General features: G+C 34.4%; 1 protein-coding gene across 2 annotated transcripts in view; it reads left to right on the forward strand.

The window, feature by feature from the left end:
- The first annotated feature begins 3,327 nt into the window (after positions 1-3,327).
- The window catches only part of LOC111152311 (collagen type XXI alpha 1 chain), a 121,948-nt gene continuing 109,489 nt past the window's right edge, over positions 3,328-15,786 (forward strand). For both annotated transcript variants that reach the window (XM_022510789.1, XM_022510791.1), the window contains exons 1-2: positions 3,328-3,453; positions 6,809-7,360. In XM_022510789.1, the coding sequence (XP_022366497.1) occupies positions 3,366-3,453; positions 6,809-7,360 (640 nt within the window). In that variant the 5' untranslated portion in view covers positions 3,328-3,365. The remainder of the gene's footprint in view (positions 3,454-6,808; positions 7,361-15,786) is intronic.

Here is a 15,786-nt window from a genome sequence, read left to right on the forward strand (position 1 = left end):
CTACTATTGAGATAATGAAAAGAATGTGATAAAACTCTACAGGCCATGCTTGAAGAAGGGATTCTAGTAAATATTTTGAGCAAAGCCCAAAGTTCTAGAAAAGCTTGTATTTTTCCAAGATAATTATGAATTAAAAAACTTACAGTTTTCTTCAACTCCTATTCATCGTTCTCTTACATTAATATATTTAAAATACAGCTATTTTATTTTATTTTATTTTTATTTTTTACTTATTTCAATTCAATTTGTTAACATATGGTGTATCATTAGTTTTACAGGTAGAGTTCAGTAATTCATCAGTTGCATATAATACCCAGTGTTCATTACATCATGGTCCCTCTTTTTTTTTTTTTTTAACTTTATTTATTTATTTATTTAAAGATTTTATCAATTTATCTGATGGAGAGAGAGAGACCACAAGTTAGGGGAGCAGCAGAGGGAGAGGGAGAAGCAGGCTCTCCACGGAGCAAGAAGCCTGATGTAGGGCCCAATCCCAGCACCATGGAATCATGACCAAGCCAAAGAGAGACACTTAACTGACTCAGCCACCCAGGTGCCTCATCATGTGCCCTTTTTAATATCCATTACCCATTTGCCCCATCCCCCCACTTTTCTTCCAGCAACCCTCAGTTTCCTATAGTTATGAGTCTTTTATGGTTTGTCTCCCTCTCTGATTTCATCTTATTTTATTTTTCCCTCCCTTCCCCTATGATCTTCTGCTTTGAGCAAAGCCATGTGATAATTGTCTTTCTCTGATTGACTCATTTCACTCAGTGTAATATCCTCCAGTTCCATCCATGTCAGTGTAAACTGGTAAGATTTCATCCTTTCTGATGGCTGAGTAATATTTCATTGTATGTATATATCACATCTTCTTTATCCATTCCTGTGTCAATGGATATCTGGGCTCTTCCCAGAGTTTGGCTGTTGTGGACATTGCTACTATAAACATTGGGGTACAGGTGCCCCTTTGGATCACTACATTTGTATCTTTGGAGTAGATACCTAGTAGTAAATTGCTGAGTTATAGGGTAGCTCTATTTTAATGTCTTGAGGAACCTCCATATTGTTTTCCAAAGTGGCTGCACCAACTTGCATTTCCACCAACAGTGTAAGAGGGTTCCCCTTTCTCCATATCCTCACCAAAATTTGTTTCCTGCTTGTTAATTTTAGCCATTCTTACTGGTGTAAAGTGGTATCTTATTGTGGTTTTGATTTGTATTTCCCTGATGCCAAGTGACATGGAGCATTTTTTCATGTGTCTCTTGGCCATTTATATGTCTTCTTTGGAGAAATATCTGTTCATGTCTTCTGCCCATTTCTTGACTGGATTATTTGTTTTTTGGGTTTTGAGTTTGACAGGTTCTTTATAGCTCTTAGATACTAGCCCTTTATCTGATATGTCATTTGCAAATATTTTCTCACTTTCTATAGGTTGCCTTTTAGTTTTGTTGATTGTTTCCTTTGCTATGCAAAAGTTTTTATCTTGATGAAGTCCCAAAATTCATTTTTGCCTTTGTTTCCCTTGCCTTTGGAGACAGTATCTAGCAAGAAGTTGCTGTGGCTAAATTTCAATAGGTTTTGCCTGTGTTTTCCTCTAGGATTTTGATAGATTCCTGTCTCACCTTTAGTTCTTTCATCCATTTTGATTTTATCTTTATGTATGGTGTAAGAAATTGCTCCAGTTTCATTCTTCTGCCTGTGGCTGTCCAATTTTCCCAATACCATTTGTTGAGGCTGTCTTTTTTCCACTGAATATTCTTTCCTGCTTTGTTGAATATTAGTTAACCATAGAATTGGGGATCCATTTATGGTTCTCTATTCTGTTCCATTGATCTATGTGTTTGTTTTTGTGCCAGTACCATGCTATCTTGATGATCACAGCTTTGTAATATACCTTGATGTCCAGAATTGTGATGCCACTGGCTTTGGTTTTCTTTTTCAACATTTCTTTCTTCTGGCTACTTGGGGTGTTGTCTGGTTCCATACAAATTTTAGGGTTACTTGTTCTGGCTTTGTGAAAAATACCAGTGGTATTGTGATAGGGATTGCATTGAATGTGTATATTTCTCTGGGTAGTATAGACATTTTAACAATATTTGTTCTTCTGATTTGTGAGCATAGAATGTTTTTCCATTTCTTTGTGTCTTCCTCAATTTCTTTCCTGAATGTTTTATAGTTTTCAGAGTACAGATCCTTTACCTCTTTGGTTAGGTTTATTCCTAGGTATCTTTATTTTTTTTTTTAAGATTTTATTTATTTATTTGACAGAGATCACAAGTAGACAGAAAAGCAGGCAGAGAGAGAGGAGGAAGCAGGCTCCCTCCTGAGCAGAGAGCCCGATGCGGGGCTCGATCCCAGGACCCTGGGATCATGACCTGAGCTGAAGGCAGAGGCTTTAACCTACTGAGCCACCCAGGCGCCCCTATCTTATGGTTTTTGGTAAAATTGTAAATGGGATTGATTTTTAAATTTCTCTTTCTTCTGTCTCATTGTTAGTATATAGAAATGCAAATGATTTGTGTGTATTGATTTTATATCCTGCCACTTTGCTGAATTTCTGTATAAGATCTAGCAATTTTGGGGTAGAGTCTTTTGGGTTTTCCATATAAAGTATTATGTCATCTGCAAAGAGTGAAAGCTTTACTTCTTTACCAATTTGGTTGCCTTTTATTTTTTGTTGTTGTTGTCTGATTGCTGAAGCTAGGACTTCTAGTACTATGTTGAACAGCAGTGGTGGGAGTGGACATCCCTGTTGTGTTCCTGACCTTAGGGGAAAAGCTCTCATTCCCAAGAATAGCTTGAGAATGATATTCTCTCTGGGCTTTCCGTATATGGCTTTTATGATATTGAGGGGTGTTCCCTCTATCCTTACACTGTGGAGTGTTTTAATTAAGAAAGGATACTGTATTTTGTCAATGCTTTTTCTTTATCAGTTGAGAGGATCATATGGTTCTTATCCTTTCTTTTATTAAAATATGGCTATTTTAGGGGGCGCCTGGGTGGCTCAGTGGGTTAAGCCTCTGCCTTCAGCTCAGGTCATGATCTCACGGTCCTGGGATCGAGCCCCGCATCGGGCTCTCTGCTCAATGTGGAGCCTGCTTCCCCATCTCTCTCTCTGCCAGCCTCTCTGCATGCTTGTGATCTCTCTCTCTGTCAAATAAATAAATAAATAAAATGTGGCTATTTTAGACAGATAAATTATTTTAAGGCTAGTAAGAACTACTCTGAGTATTAAAATGAAAAAATTTGAACTTACAATGGCTAGGTATTTGTCTTTATTTTTCTAATGTGTTTAACTTTTTCTTTTTTCTTTTTTCTCTTTAGGAATCCTAAAACCAAAATAGTAGAACGAAAACAGAAACATGGCTCACCATATTTCATTACTTTGGATAATTTTGGTCTTGCCTCTTCAGAATTCTGTATTAGCTGAAGATGGGGAAATAAGATCAAGTAAGAATTATCAGCATTTTTGTTATCAACAAATTGATTGTGGAAATATAATTGGGGAGCTCAAGCAATTCTTTTTAGGACATTATTCTTACTGTTTTTGATGCTGTAACTCCCTAAAATGAAATGAATTGCTATGTTACATATTAACTGAGGGAAAAGCTTTTATCAGAGGTAATTTTGAGAAAATTCCATGGTAATTGTTTATTCTCTTTTACCCATTAGGCTTTGGAATAAATGGTATGGTATTCAGTTTATACTCAGCCATTTAGAACTTAGTGATAGGGAGATAAAGTACCTACCTCATTGGGTTATTAGGACCATTTTATGAGGTTATCTCATAGACATAATGAGATAATTCATGTAAACAGGGTAACTCCTATCAATGGCTTAGCTCAGTGACATCTTAGTAGATGGTGATATTATTTTGATTGTGTATAGGAGAGCTTGCATTAGAGAAAGAGAGCTATATTAATTGCATTTGTACTATCCAGGCCGTTATTTACAGATATCATGCATCTTATAAAAAAGTTGGCTTATAATCATATTTTGAAACTCATATACACCCTACTATAAATTATGGTTTCTACAGCACTTAAATCATATGGTTTGACAACTTGATTCAGCTTGATTAGAATTTATTAATAGTGAATTTAATGTTTGTATAATACTCTGAGTTTAATCCACTCATGTACTATACAAAGTACATATTATTTTCTCTGTTTTTTTTGAGTAGGAAAGAAATTCACAAAATTTAAGGGGCTTACCTAATATCATACAGCTGGTTAGAGGTATAACTAGTATTTGAACTATGCCTTTGATCTTCAGTCCATTTTTTTTTTCTATGACACTGATGATTCATCTTTCTAAGGAAGAGGCCTCTTGGAGTGGTATTTTGTCTAGTTTTTATAAATGGCAATTCTTGCTTTTGTACCCATGCTCTTGGCTAACTTTGCAGTTATGAAATATATGGTCCATGGCTCTGGAAAGGGATAGGAAGGGCCAAGAATAATGTTGTAAGAGTTTATAAATACTGAATCAAGTGGCTCACAAACACTAGCAGGTCTAGACAATGAGTCTCATAGTATTGAGGAAGGACAACCCTGAAGAACTCTGCAAACATGACTTGCCTATCCTTTTGTCTCTCCCACAAAAGCCCAACAAAAGCATATGTCTCTAATCCCAGTCCAGCTTCCAGAAAAACCCAGAACTACATTCCCTTGCATTAGAAAATTTGCCTCTGAGGCAGAATTCCATTTCTGTTGTCCCTGGCCTGAACTCTGGCAGTGTTTACCATGCCAAAGGATGTTGGAATAGTGTTCCTCATGATTTTTTGGACTTCACACCATCTTAAGAGTGACATCATAATGACGGTTACATTTTTTAGGTAAATCCATGTTTTGGCAGTTAAAAAAATTGTTTTTGGGTAACTTCTGGACTATATGTTCACCTGACAGTAGTTTATTTTTACCGGTTACTGTGAGTGAATTACCTTTAAAATTGAGGCATCTTTGTGTGAACTTGTCATCATCCCAGATATGGAAATAGACAAATATGAGGAAAAGAATGGAAAGGAAAGGAGAGGGAAAGAGAGAGATTGATTGATTAATTGATTTTACATGTAAGGAAATGCAGAAATACAAATACAGAAATACAAATGCTAATAGTCACTGAACTTTGTTTTTTCCTCCAGGATGGTCCTTTGTAGTTATGATATCTTATTTGTAATGTCTACAGAAAATAAATCATTATATTGGGCATCTGATCACTACTAAGAGAGACTATTAATATGTGTAAAAACACAGAACTTAAAATTTGTTACCATATTACCTTGACTCATCTCACCCTCTTTAAACTTACTATCTCCAAGGACATGTGATCTTTATCGTATGGGCCATAAATGGTAGTATTTTTACTGCTTTGAGTGCAGAATTGAGAGAAACAGGAAGTGTAGCCATTCCTTTCAGTGTACTCTATTGGCTGTTTTGCACTGTTGGAATTACTCCAACCATTTTGTCATTTGGGCTCTGTTTGATTCTTACCTCTGGACCTTTGTACTTACTATTCCCTCTGATTAGAAGGTCCTCCTCTTCACCTGGCTAAAGCTCTTCTTTTAGATCTCAGGTTCCCTGTCAGCTTTCCCACAGGATCTATTCTGACTTTGCACAATTAGTTTTTACCTTCTCCTAAATGTTCTCATAATATTTTGTACTTTGCCTAACCAGCCAGTCGTCTGTCTTAATAGACTGTGATATCTGTTTGAGATATCTTATGCATCTTTGAAGCTGGTACGTAGTATGATAGTCAAGCACAGAGTAGGTATTCAATATACATATACTGAAAGGCTAAAATAGGGTTGGAGGCATGCTGGGTACTGTGGAAAAGAGAAAAATCTTAAAAATCTTAATGATTTTTTCTTTCCACAAGTGCTTAGAACTTGTCTAGGTATAACTTGCACCAAAGACGGTTTTTGTTCTCCAGTAGAACTCTCAGGTGTGCTGATCACGTGTTTCCTGGCATGTTGAAACAAGAATCTTTATCTCTGTGGAGAAAGAATAGCTTTATACTCGTGAACAAAGATTCACTTAGCACAAGTCTCTTGCTGGCTGAAAATGAGAGATCAGATCTTTAAACATTGATCTTGTGTGTAGTGCAAGAGTAGATATTACATTGGTGATCTTGGTTCGTTAAACTTTTATCAACTCTATCAAAGAATATGCTAGTTGAATCCTGAAGTTGGCAGAAAGCCTTTTTCTTTTTAAATTTTTCTCCCATTCATTGACTTATGGATATTTTTGTAAATACTTTAGATTAACATTAAACTAAACATATTTCAGGGATAACTTAAAAGAATGCTTTTAGCATATATCTGAAAATCATTTATTTATTTTTGTGTTTTCATTTAGTCAGTGGGGAAAAGGAATTAAATGTTGCTTTATGGCAATACTTGCCCCTACACAGAACTATCTAGATATCATGTCAAATATAGTATCCTTTTTTTTATTCCCTACTTTTAAAGCTGAATCATTAATCCTTAAATTAAGACAACAGAATTTAAAAATGTTAACAAAAATAATAGCTCTGATTTAGAAAGAATTTTCATGAGTTAGGCAATTTATCTTATTTAACCTTCACAAAGGTCCTATGAACTGGTTACATTTTAAAATTTTAGCTTTATTGAGATATAATGGACATATAAATTGTATTATATTTAATGTGTGCCTCACGGTGATTTGATACCCATGTATGTTGTGAAAGCATCCCCTGCATCTGCTTACTTAAAGATTGTGCAGTAAAAACCTCCCATATTTGCTTTTTATACTACAAATGTGTTCTGATGGTTTTCTTCTTCACTTAGGTTGTCGTACTGCTCCAACAGATTTAGTTTTCATCTTAGATGGCTCTTACAGTGTTGGCCCAGAAAACTTTGAAATAGTGAAAAAGTGGCTTGTTAATATCACGAAAAACTTTGACATAGGACCGAAGTTTATTCAGGTTGGAGTGGTCCAGTATAGTGACTACCCTGTATTGGAGATTCCTCTTGGAAGTCATGATTCTGGAGAGAATTTGATTGCAGCAATGGAATCCATACATTACCTGGGTGGAAACACAAGGACTGGAAAGGCCATCCAGTTTGCACTTGATTACCTTTTTGCCAAGTCCTCACGGTTTCTGACAAAGATAGCAGTAGTACTCACAGATGGTAAATCCCAAGATGAAGTTAAAGATGCAGCAGAAGCAGCAAGAGACAGTAAAATAACATTATTTGCTATTGGTGTTGGTTCAGAAACAGAAGATGCAGAACTTAGAGCCATTGCCAATAAGCCTTCATCTACTTACGTGTTTTATGTGGAAGACTATATTGCGATATCCAAAATAAGGGAGGTGATGAAACAGAAACTTTGTGAAGGTAAGCCTTAATGGTATTTGGAAACAATTAATAATTGCATTTTCTCACACTTTGGTATAACCTGCTTATTTATACCATGTAGTTATATTTAGTGTCAAGTTATCTATCATGTTAGAATTGAGGTGTACATGTATTTTTGTGTTTCATTTATTCTGGATAAATTTTGTTTTTAGAAACAACCACTTAAGAAAATCTATAGTTAGAAAATATCCTTTTTTTGTTGCTTTTTTTTTTTTTTTTCAATTGCAGCATGTCCATTGTGGAGATGGAAGAAAATAAAGGCACATAAAACATAAGAATATATAAACTACACATGATCACTCTTACTCTTGTTAGCGATTTTTTTGTCTTTTTCATTCCAGTGTTTCTTTTTTTATTTCATTGTGTCTGAGAGCTTATTCATGTGCCTAAATAAGTATAACATTGTATATATAATTTCATCCTCTATTTTCATACTATTGTATATTCTATTATTTTTATGTATAATTTTCATCCTCTATTAACATAATAGCAGACAGTCTCAGTCTCCTAAGATAATTCATTTAATAATTCCCCCTTTTTTGTGTGTGTTTAGTTTCTTTTTCTTTTTTTAAATTTTTATCTAAATTCTAGTTAGTTTACATATAGTGTAGTATTGGTTTCACTTGTAGAATTTAATGATTCTTCACTTACACATAATACCTAGTGCTTATCACAAGTGCCCTCCTTAATACCCATCACCCACTTAGTCCATCCCCCACCCTTCTTCCCTCCATCAACCCTCAATTTGATCTCTATAGTAAAGAGTCTGTTTTATGGTTTGCCTCTCTCTTTTTCTCCCCTTCTGTTCGTCTGTTTTTTAAATTCCATGTATGAGTGAAATCATATAGTATTTTTTCTTTTCTGACTTATTTTGCCTAGCATAATACACTCTAGCTCCATCCATGTCATTGGAAATGGCAAGATTTCATTCTTTTTGATGACTAATACTCCATTGTCTTCATGTGTTTGTGTATCTTTTTTATCCATTCATCAGTTGATGTTTTTTGTTCATTTCTAAGTTTTTCTGCTATAAAATATTCTTATACAGAATTCTGAATGGGAATGTCTGATTTTTTTCAAAAACATAGGTCAAATTACTAAAGTTGTTAGAGCTCTGGAAAAATGTTAAAAATTGCACTTGAGAGACTTAAATTTCTACCATCAGTGAGAGAATATTTGAAAATATAGTATTTATTAGTCAATCGTTTTTACATCATTCCATGAAATCTAACTTTGTGTTTATGATAAGTCCACGGTATGGAAAAGCTCCATTTTTTGGCAAATATTAATTGTATTAGGATATAGACATTCACATTTTTTTGGAGAGAGTAATTTGTTTGTAATACTACAAGCATTTAATACTATAATATATCTAAAAAATAAAATTTATGTAAAATCAAAAGACTTTTTTTTTCTAATTTGCCTAAAAAAGCTCCAAAAATATGTTGGTTCACATTTGATAGAAACATTTCTGGGGTGCCTGGGTGGCTCAGTTGATTAAACATCTAAGGTCATGATCTCAGGGTCCTGGGATCAAGCCCGCAACAGGCTTCCTGCTCAGCGGGGAGTCTGCTTCTCCTCTTACTCTTTGTGCGTGCTCTCTCTCTCTCTCTCTCTCTGTCTCAAATAAATCTTAAAAAAAAAAAAAAAGGAACATTTCTAAGTGTGGCCTAGAAAAAAGACTTATTTCTCTATAAATCTTTTATTTATTTATTTATTTATTTTATTTTAAATTTTATTTATTTTATTATTCTATTTATTTTTTTATTAATTTATTTATTTCTCTATAAATCTATTTTTCTTCATATTTGTTTGAGAGCTATAGTACAGAAAAACATTTAAATTTATTTTTAGATTATTTAAGAAGGGATGGAAATTGAGCATTTTCTGGGGCACCTGGGTGGCTCAGTGGGTTAAGCCTCTGCCTTCAGCTCAGGTCATGATCCCAGGACCCTGGGATCGAGCCCCGCATCGGGCTCTCTGCTCAGCGGGGAGCCTGCTTCCCCCTCTCTGTCTCTGCCTGCCTCTCTGCCTACTTGTGATCTTCTCTCTGTCAAATAAATAAATAAGATCTTAAAAAAATTAAGCATTTTCTTTAATCAAACTTTTAAAAAGGCACTATAGCAAGTACAAATGATTATCACAATTATTCTTTTCATGTTCCTAACAGTAAGACTGTGTTGACTTTTCTCATCTTGATCAGAGAATTTATATTTATTTTCCAATTTTATTGAAAAATAATTGACATACATAGATTTTTAAATATGTTATAAGATTAGAATTAGAATTCTTTGGTTTTGTAGCTAGATATATTTCATTATTAAAACAGACTTTTCATGGTGATGTTTTACCTACCATTCTTTTATATCCTAAAATATAAATTTGATAAAGTATGTCTGGGCAGTACTTGTTTCAGAGACTTTGTGTAGATACGTATTTTGGTAAATGCATTCTATTTTAAAAATTCTAATTACACGTGAAAGATTTGTTTAAAAGGATAAAAAATTCTTTTAGCAAAAATGTCCAGTCTGTAAAAAAAATTAAATTTGAAAGCTTGCCAAATATTTCTTCATGCACACTCAAAGAAAGAATGTAAGTAATATCTGTGTCTATTCAGTTCACAAATATGCGGTACAATAGCTATCTTTTAAAATGTAGTTTTTGAAATTGTACTTAGGGGAATATAAGGGCTTTTTTGCACTTGACTTTTTAATAACTATTAGATTATGATTTTCGCATTGTTGTTTTGCAGAAGCCTCAAATCATGCAATTTATATTTGCATTGTTTGACAAAGTTCCTATTTTTTATTGTTTTGATAAATGGTTAAATTCTACCTTGAATTGCTTATCATGTTCACTTTTATATTCCTGTTGTGATTGATCCACAGTGAACAAAATATTATTTACTTCTTTGGTCCCACATGGATTATTTCAACTTCATAGACCTACCATTTGCTTAAAGGAGTATTCTGCAGTACATTTCTTATTTCAGGATGATCTTTTTGTGATGGACGATGGTTTCTTTACTTTTCTGTTTGAGAGTTAAGTTTTTTTTTCTTTTTCTTTCTATTTTTTTATTGTAAAAAACACATGAGAGCTAACCTCTTAAATATTTTAAGTCTACAGTACAGTATAGTTAACTGCAAGCACAGTGTTGTACTGTAGATACCTAGAACTTCCTCATGTTGCATGACAGAAACTTTGGGCCCATTGAATAGCTACTCCCTATATCCCTCTCCCTCCCACTCTGGCAGCCATCATTCTGCTTTCTGTTGTTATGAGTTTGACTACTTTACATATTTCATAAAGGTGGAATCATGCAGTATTTGTCCTTCTGTGACTTGGCTGTTGGGATTTTGATAGGGATTGCATTGAAACTGTAGGTCACTTTGGGTGCTAGAGAAATTTTTGCATTATTGAATTTTCCATTCTATTAATATGAGATGTATCTACTTGCTGGTGATTTCTTTAGGCTTTTTTTTTTTCTTTTTTAAGTGGTGTTTTGTAGTTTTCAGCATTTCAGTGTTTCACCTCCTTGGTTAAGTTTATTCCTTAGTATTTTATTACTTTGGATGCTCTGGCTAGTACTTCCAATATTATGTTGAATAGAAGTGGCAAGAGTGGGCATCCTTGTCTTGTTCCTGATCTTAAAGGAAGAGCTTTTTGTTTTTCACCATTAACTGTGGGCTTTTCATATATGACCTCGATTATGTTGAGGTAAATTCCTTCTTTAATTTGATGAGTGTTTTTATTATGAAATAATATTAAATTGTGTCAAAATTTTTTTCTGCAAATATTGAGATGATCATGTGACTTTTATTCTTTATTCTCTTAATGTGGTGTATTGCATTGATTAATCTCATAGGTTTAACCATCTTTGCATCTCAAGGATAATTCCACTGGATCGTGATGTTTGATTTTTTTGGGATCCTTTTTATAATGCTGTTGAATTCAATTTGTTAGTAATTTGTGGAGGATTTTGCATCAGTTTTCTTTTCCTGTAGTGTCTTTTTCTGGCCTCTCTATCAGGGCAATGCTGGCCTTATAAAAAGAGTTTGGAAGTATTCCCTACTCTTCAGATTTTTGTAGGAGTTTGAGAAGGATTGACATTAATTTTTTAAGTGTTTTGTAAAATTCACTGGTGAAGATACCTGGTCCTGGGCTTTTCCTTGTTGAGATGTTTTTGATTCCTGATTCAATATCCTTATGAATCTGTTTACATTTTCTATTTCTTCATGATTCAGTCTTGGTAGGTTTTATAGTGTAGAAATTTATCCATTTCTTCTAGGTTATCAAAATTGTTGTATAATTATTACAGTCTCTTATGATTGTTTGTATTTTTGTGATATTAGTTGTAATGTCTCCTCTTTCATTCCTAGTTTATTTATTTCAATCTTCTTTTTTTTCTTAGTTAATCTAGCTGAAGTTATTTCAGTTTTGTTGATTTTTTTAAAAAATCAACTCTTAATTTCTTGATTTTTTTTGTTTTACTCTTCTTTATTTCATTTATTTATGAATTTAGATTAAGATATAAGAAATAAAGATAATCTTAATTATCTTAAAGATTATTGAAATTAAAATTATTCTCTTGTTCCTATTAGTTTTGGGCTCAGTTTGTTCTTTTTCTAGTTTTTTAATGAATAAAGTTAGGTTGTTTATTTGAGATCCTTTATTCCAAAATACTTAGTATTTTGCCACATCTCATAAATTTTGGTATGTTGTATTTTAGTTTTTGTTTACCTCAAGATATTTTCTAATTTCTCTTTTAATTTTTTTGAGTCAATTGTTGAACAAATGGTTGTTCAAGAGCATGTTCAATTTCCACATATTTGTGAGTTTTCCACTTTTCCTCCTACCATTAATTTCTAGTTTCATTATGTTGTAGTTGGGAGATGTATTTGGTATGACTTCAGTCTTCTTAAATTTATTAAGACTTGTTTTTTGACCTAACATGTGATCTATCCTGGAGAATGTTTCATTTGCACTTAAAAGAACGTGTATTCTGCTGCTGTGTGGTGGAATGTTCTGTATATCTCTTAGCTCTGTTTGGTCTACAGTGTTGTTCAAGTTCTGCGTTCCCTTTTTTGTCTTTTGTCTGGATATTCTATTCATTATTGGAAGTAGAATATTGAAATCCCTTACTATAATTGTGTATTCTGTTTCTATGTCTACTATTTCTCCACTCAATTCTGTCAGCATTTGCTTCATATAATTGGGTGCTATGATGTTGGGTGCATATGTATTTATAATTGTTATGTCTTGCTGGTGAATTGACCCTTTTATCATCATATCATGTTCTTCTTTGTCTCCATTGAGTTTTTGACTTGTCTGTTTTGTCTAAGCAGTACCACCTTTGCTCTATTTTGGTTACCATCTGCATGAAGTGTTTTTTTCTGTCCCCTTACTTTTAGCCTGTGTGTGTCTGTAATCCTAGAGTATATATCTTATAGACAATATGTACTTGGATTTTGTTTTCTTTTCTTTTTTTTCCTTCCTTCCTTCCTTCCTTCCTTTCTTTCTTTCTTTTTGTTTTTTGTCCATTTAGTCACTCTGTGTGTATTTATTTGGGAGGTTAATCCATTTATATCTGAAATAGCAATAGGGAAGGATTTAATATCACCATTTTGTTAATTGTTTTCTGTCTGCCTTATGCCTTTTTTGGTTCCTCGTTTCTCTCTTGCTTTGTGTTTTTTTCCTTTGTGTTTCATTAACATTTTTTTTGACATGTTTTCATTTTTTTCTCATTTGCTTTTGTATATCTTTTATAGGTATTTCCTTTGTGGTTACTATGAGGGTTACATAAAACATCATATAGTTATAGCAGCCTATTTTAAGCTGAATAGTTAATTTCAATCACATACAAATACTCTATAGTTTTGCTTCTCCCTGTCCCCTCACATTTTGTTATTAATGTTACAAATTACATTGTCTTACATTGGGTATTCATTACCATATTTTTACAGTTATAGTTATTGTTTATAATTTCTTCTAACTTCTCTATAAGAATTAAAAGTGATTTACACACCATTGTTAAAGTATTATAGTATTCTGAACTTGTCTATATATTTAACCAGTGAGTTTTTTTTTTAAGATTTATTTATTTTTATTTTAGAGTGAGACAGTGAGAGAGTTTGTGCATGCATGATGGGGAGGGGTAGAAGGAGAGGAGGAGAGTCTTAAGCAGACTCCATGCTGAGCACAGAGCCTGCTTAGTCTCACAACCCTGAGATCATGATCTGAGCTGAAACCAGGAATTGGATGCCTAACTGACTGCACCACCCAGGTGTCCCTAACCACAGAGTTTTATACTTCGAGTGCTTTTGTGTTGTTGTTTAATGTCCTTTAATTTCAACCTAAAGGACTCCCTCGGTATTTCTTATAAGGCACAGTGATGGATGCCCTCAGGATGTTCTAATCTGGGAAAGTGTTTATTTCTCTTCCATTTCTGAAAAATATTTTTACCAGTTATTTTTTTCAGTTGACAATCTTTTTCTTTCAGCAAGCGCTTTGAGTATATCATCCCATTCCCTTGTGGCCTGCAAGGTTTCTATTGAGATAATCTGCCAATAATCATATGGTGGGGGTGGGGGGATTCTTTTGTGCATAATGAGTGGCTTTTCTTTTGTTGGTTTCAAAACTCTCTCTCTCTCTTTTTTTTTTCCCAATAATTTGATTATAATACGTCTTGATGTGGATTTCTTTGGGTTCTTTAATTTGGATATACATTTCCTTTCCTAGATTTGAGAAGTTTGGGGATATTACTTTAACTAAACTGTCTCTTTCTCTCCTGAAATGCCTATAATATGTATATTGGTATACATCATGGTGTCTCATAAGTCATTTAGGCTTTCTTCAGTCTTTCTCATTCTTTTAAATTTTTGTTCTTCTGCCCAGATATTTCAAATCACCTTCTTTAAGTTTGTTGATTTTTTCTTCTAACTGATCAAGTATGATTTGGAGCCCCTCCAGCCCCCCCCCCCCCCATTTGAGTTATTATGTTCTTAGGTACAAAATTTCTTTTTGGTTCTCTTTCATATTTTATATCCCTATTGATAACTCTCATTTTGTTTATACCATCATTTTCTTAAGCTCACAGGGCATCATTATTATGGCTGTTTTAAATTCTTTTTCAGATAATATACCTACCTTTCTTTAGGGTTGGTGTCTGGAGACTTATTCTATTCCTTTGATTGGGTCATGTTTCCTTGTTTCTTTGTGTACCCTACAGGTTTTTTTTGGGATCCACACATTTGAAAAAACAGTCACATCTCTTAGTCTGTCTAAATATTCTGGGGGCCTTTGAAGCCTTTTTATGGAAGGATGCAATTTCTGTGGGCCTGACTGCGCAATTTCTTAATTAGAGAGGTTTGCTTGGTTCCCCCTCCCCCGCCCCTGCAGGAACTCATACCACCCTCCCACCCCGCCCCGGGGAACTCATAATCTCTCAGTCCCTTTGGTATCTGTCAGTGGCTTTTTAAGTTCTCTAGTTTTGTCTAGCCAAAGTCTTAGCTGTAAGCTTCCTCACCTTGTTCTTAGTGGGCATTAGGCATCAAAAGTATTCTGGTTCCCTGTCAGGATCCTTAGTCAGGTGGGACCAATATTATTTCCTCAGGTAGCCCTTGGGAAAGCTAGAATGCTGGATACATATTCCATTCTTTTCTCTTCCTCCAGAGGGAGAAGGCTCAAGTTATGTGTCTTCTCTTGATCATACTGAGCCACTTGTTGCCAGCCACAACAAGCTCCTTCCCCCAGCTCTAAGACTCTTTGTTTTCAGCAGTTCCCAGAAATCCAAATGATTCCAGTTCCTTCAGTGCTCCAAATGAGGTGAGACTGAAACCAGTCTCTTGGGCAGTCCTGTGGATATGTGCTCCACTCTTCTTTTTTCCACTCAAGGGCAGTATCACAAACGAGGATATCCTCTCCTGGCACTTACTTGTACAGGCTTGGGGGAGGGAATGATGTGGATAAAGTGAAATTACTCTTATTACTTGTTTCAGTGAGGCTCTTCTTGGCTTTGTGCTCACCTAGGGTACTTCAACTTCCTAATCCAAATCTGGAATTTTCATAAAGGTATTTTGGTCCATTTATTATTGTTAAATTAGTGTTTCAGTGAGAGAATGTGGCCTGTGACTTTCTATTCCACTATCTTGCTGACATCATTCTTATGTTTCTTTTTTGAGTAAATTGGAATGGGATTAACACAGCAAAGAGAAGAGAAAGGAGGGAGAAAGAAATCTCCCCTTGTGCCCTGGAAGATATCATCCTTAGGGGTCTTTAAGGGCTTGCAGCAGCCAATGGCTTGAATTACTGGGCTTTAGGACCCATATTTTAATTCAGGTATGTTGAGCTTGCTATACACAGGTGTGGGTAAAGAGCAGGCTCTAGAAAACTGCCTGTGTATTCTT

Source organism: Enhydra lutris, unplaced genomic scaffold (genome assembly GCF_002288905.1).
Source record: "Enhydra lutris kenyoni isolate GAN:26980312 unplaced genomic scaffold, ASM228890v2 scaffoldscaffold28, whole genome shotgun sequence".
Taxonomy (NCBI): domain Eukaryota; kingdom Metazoa; phylum Chordata; class Mammalia; order Carnivora; family Mustelidae; genus Enhydra; species Enhydra lutris.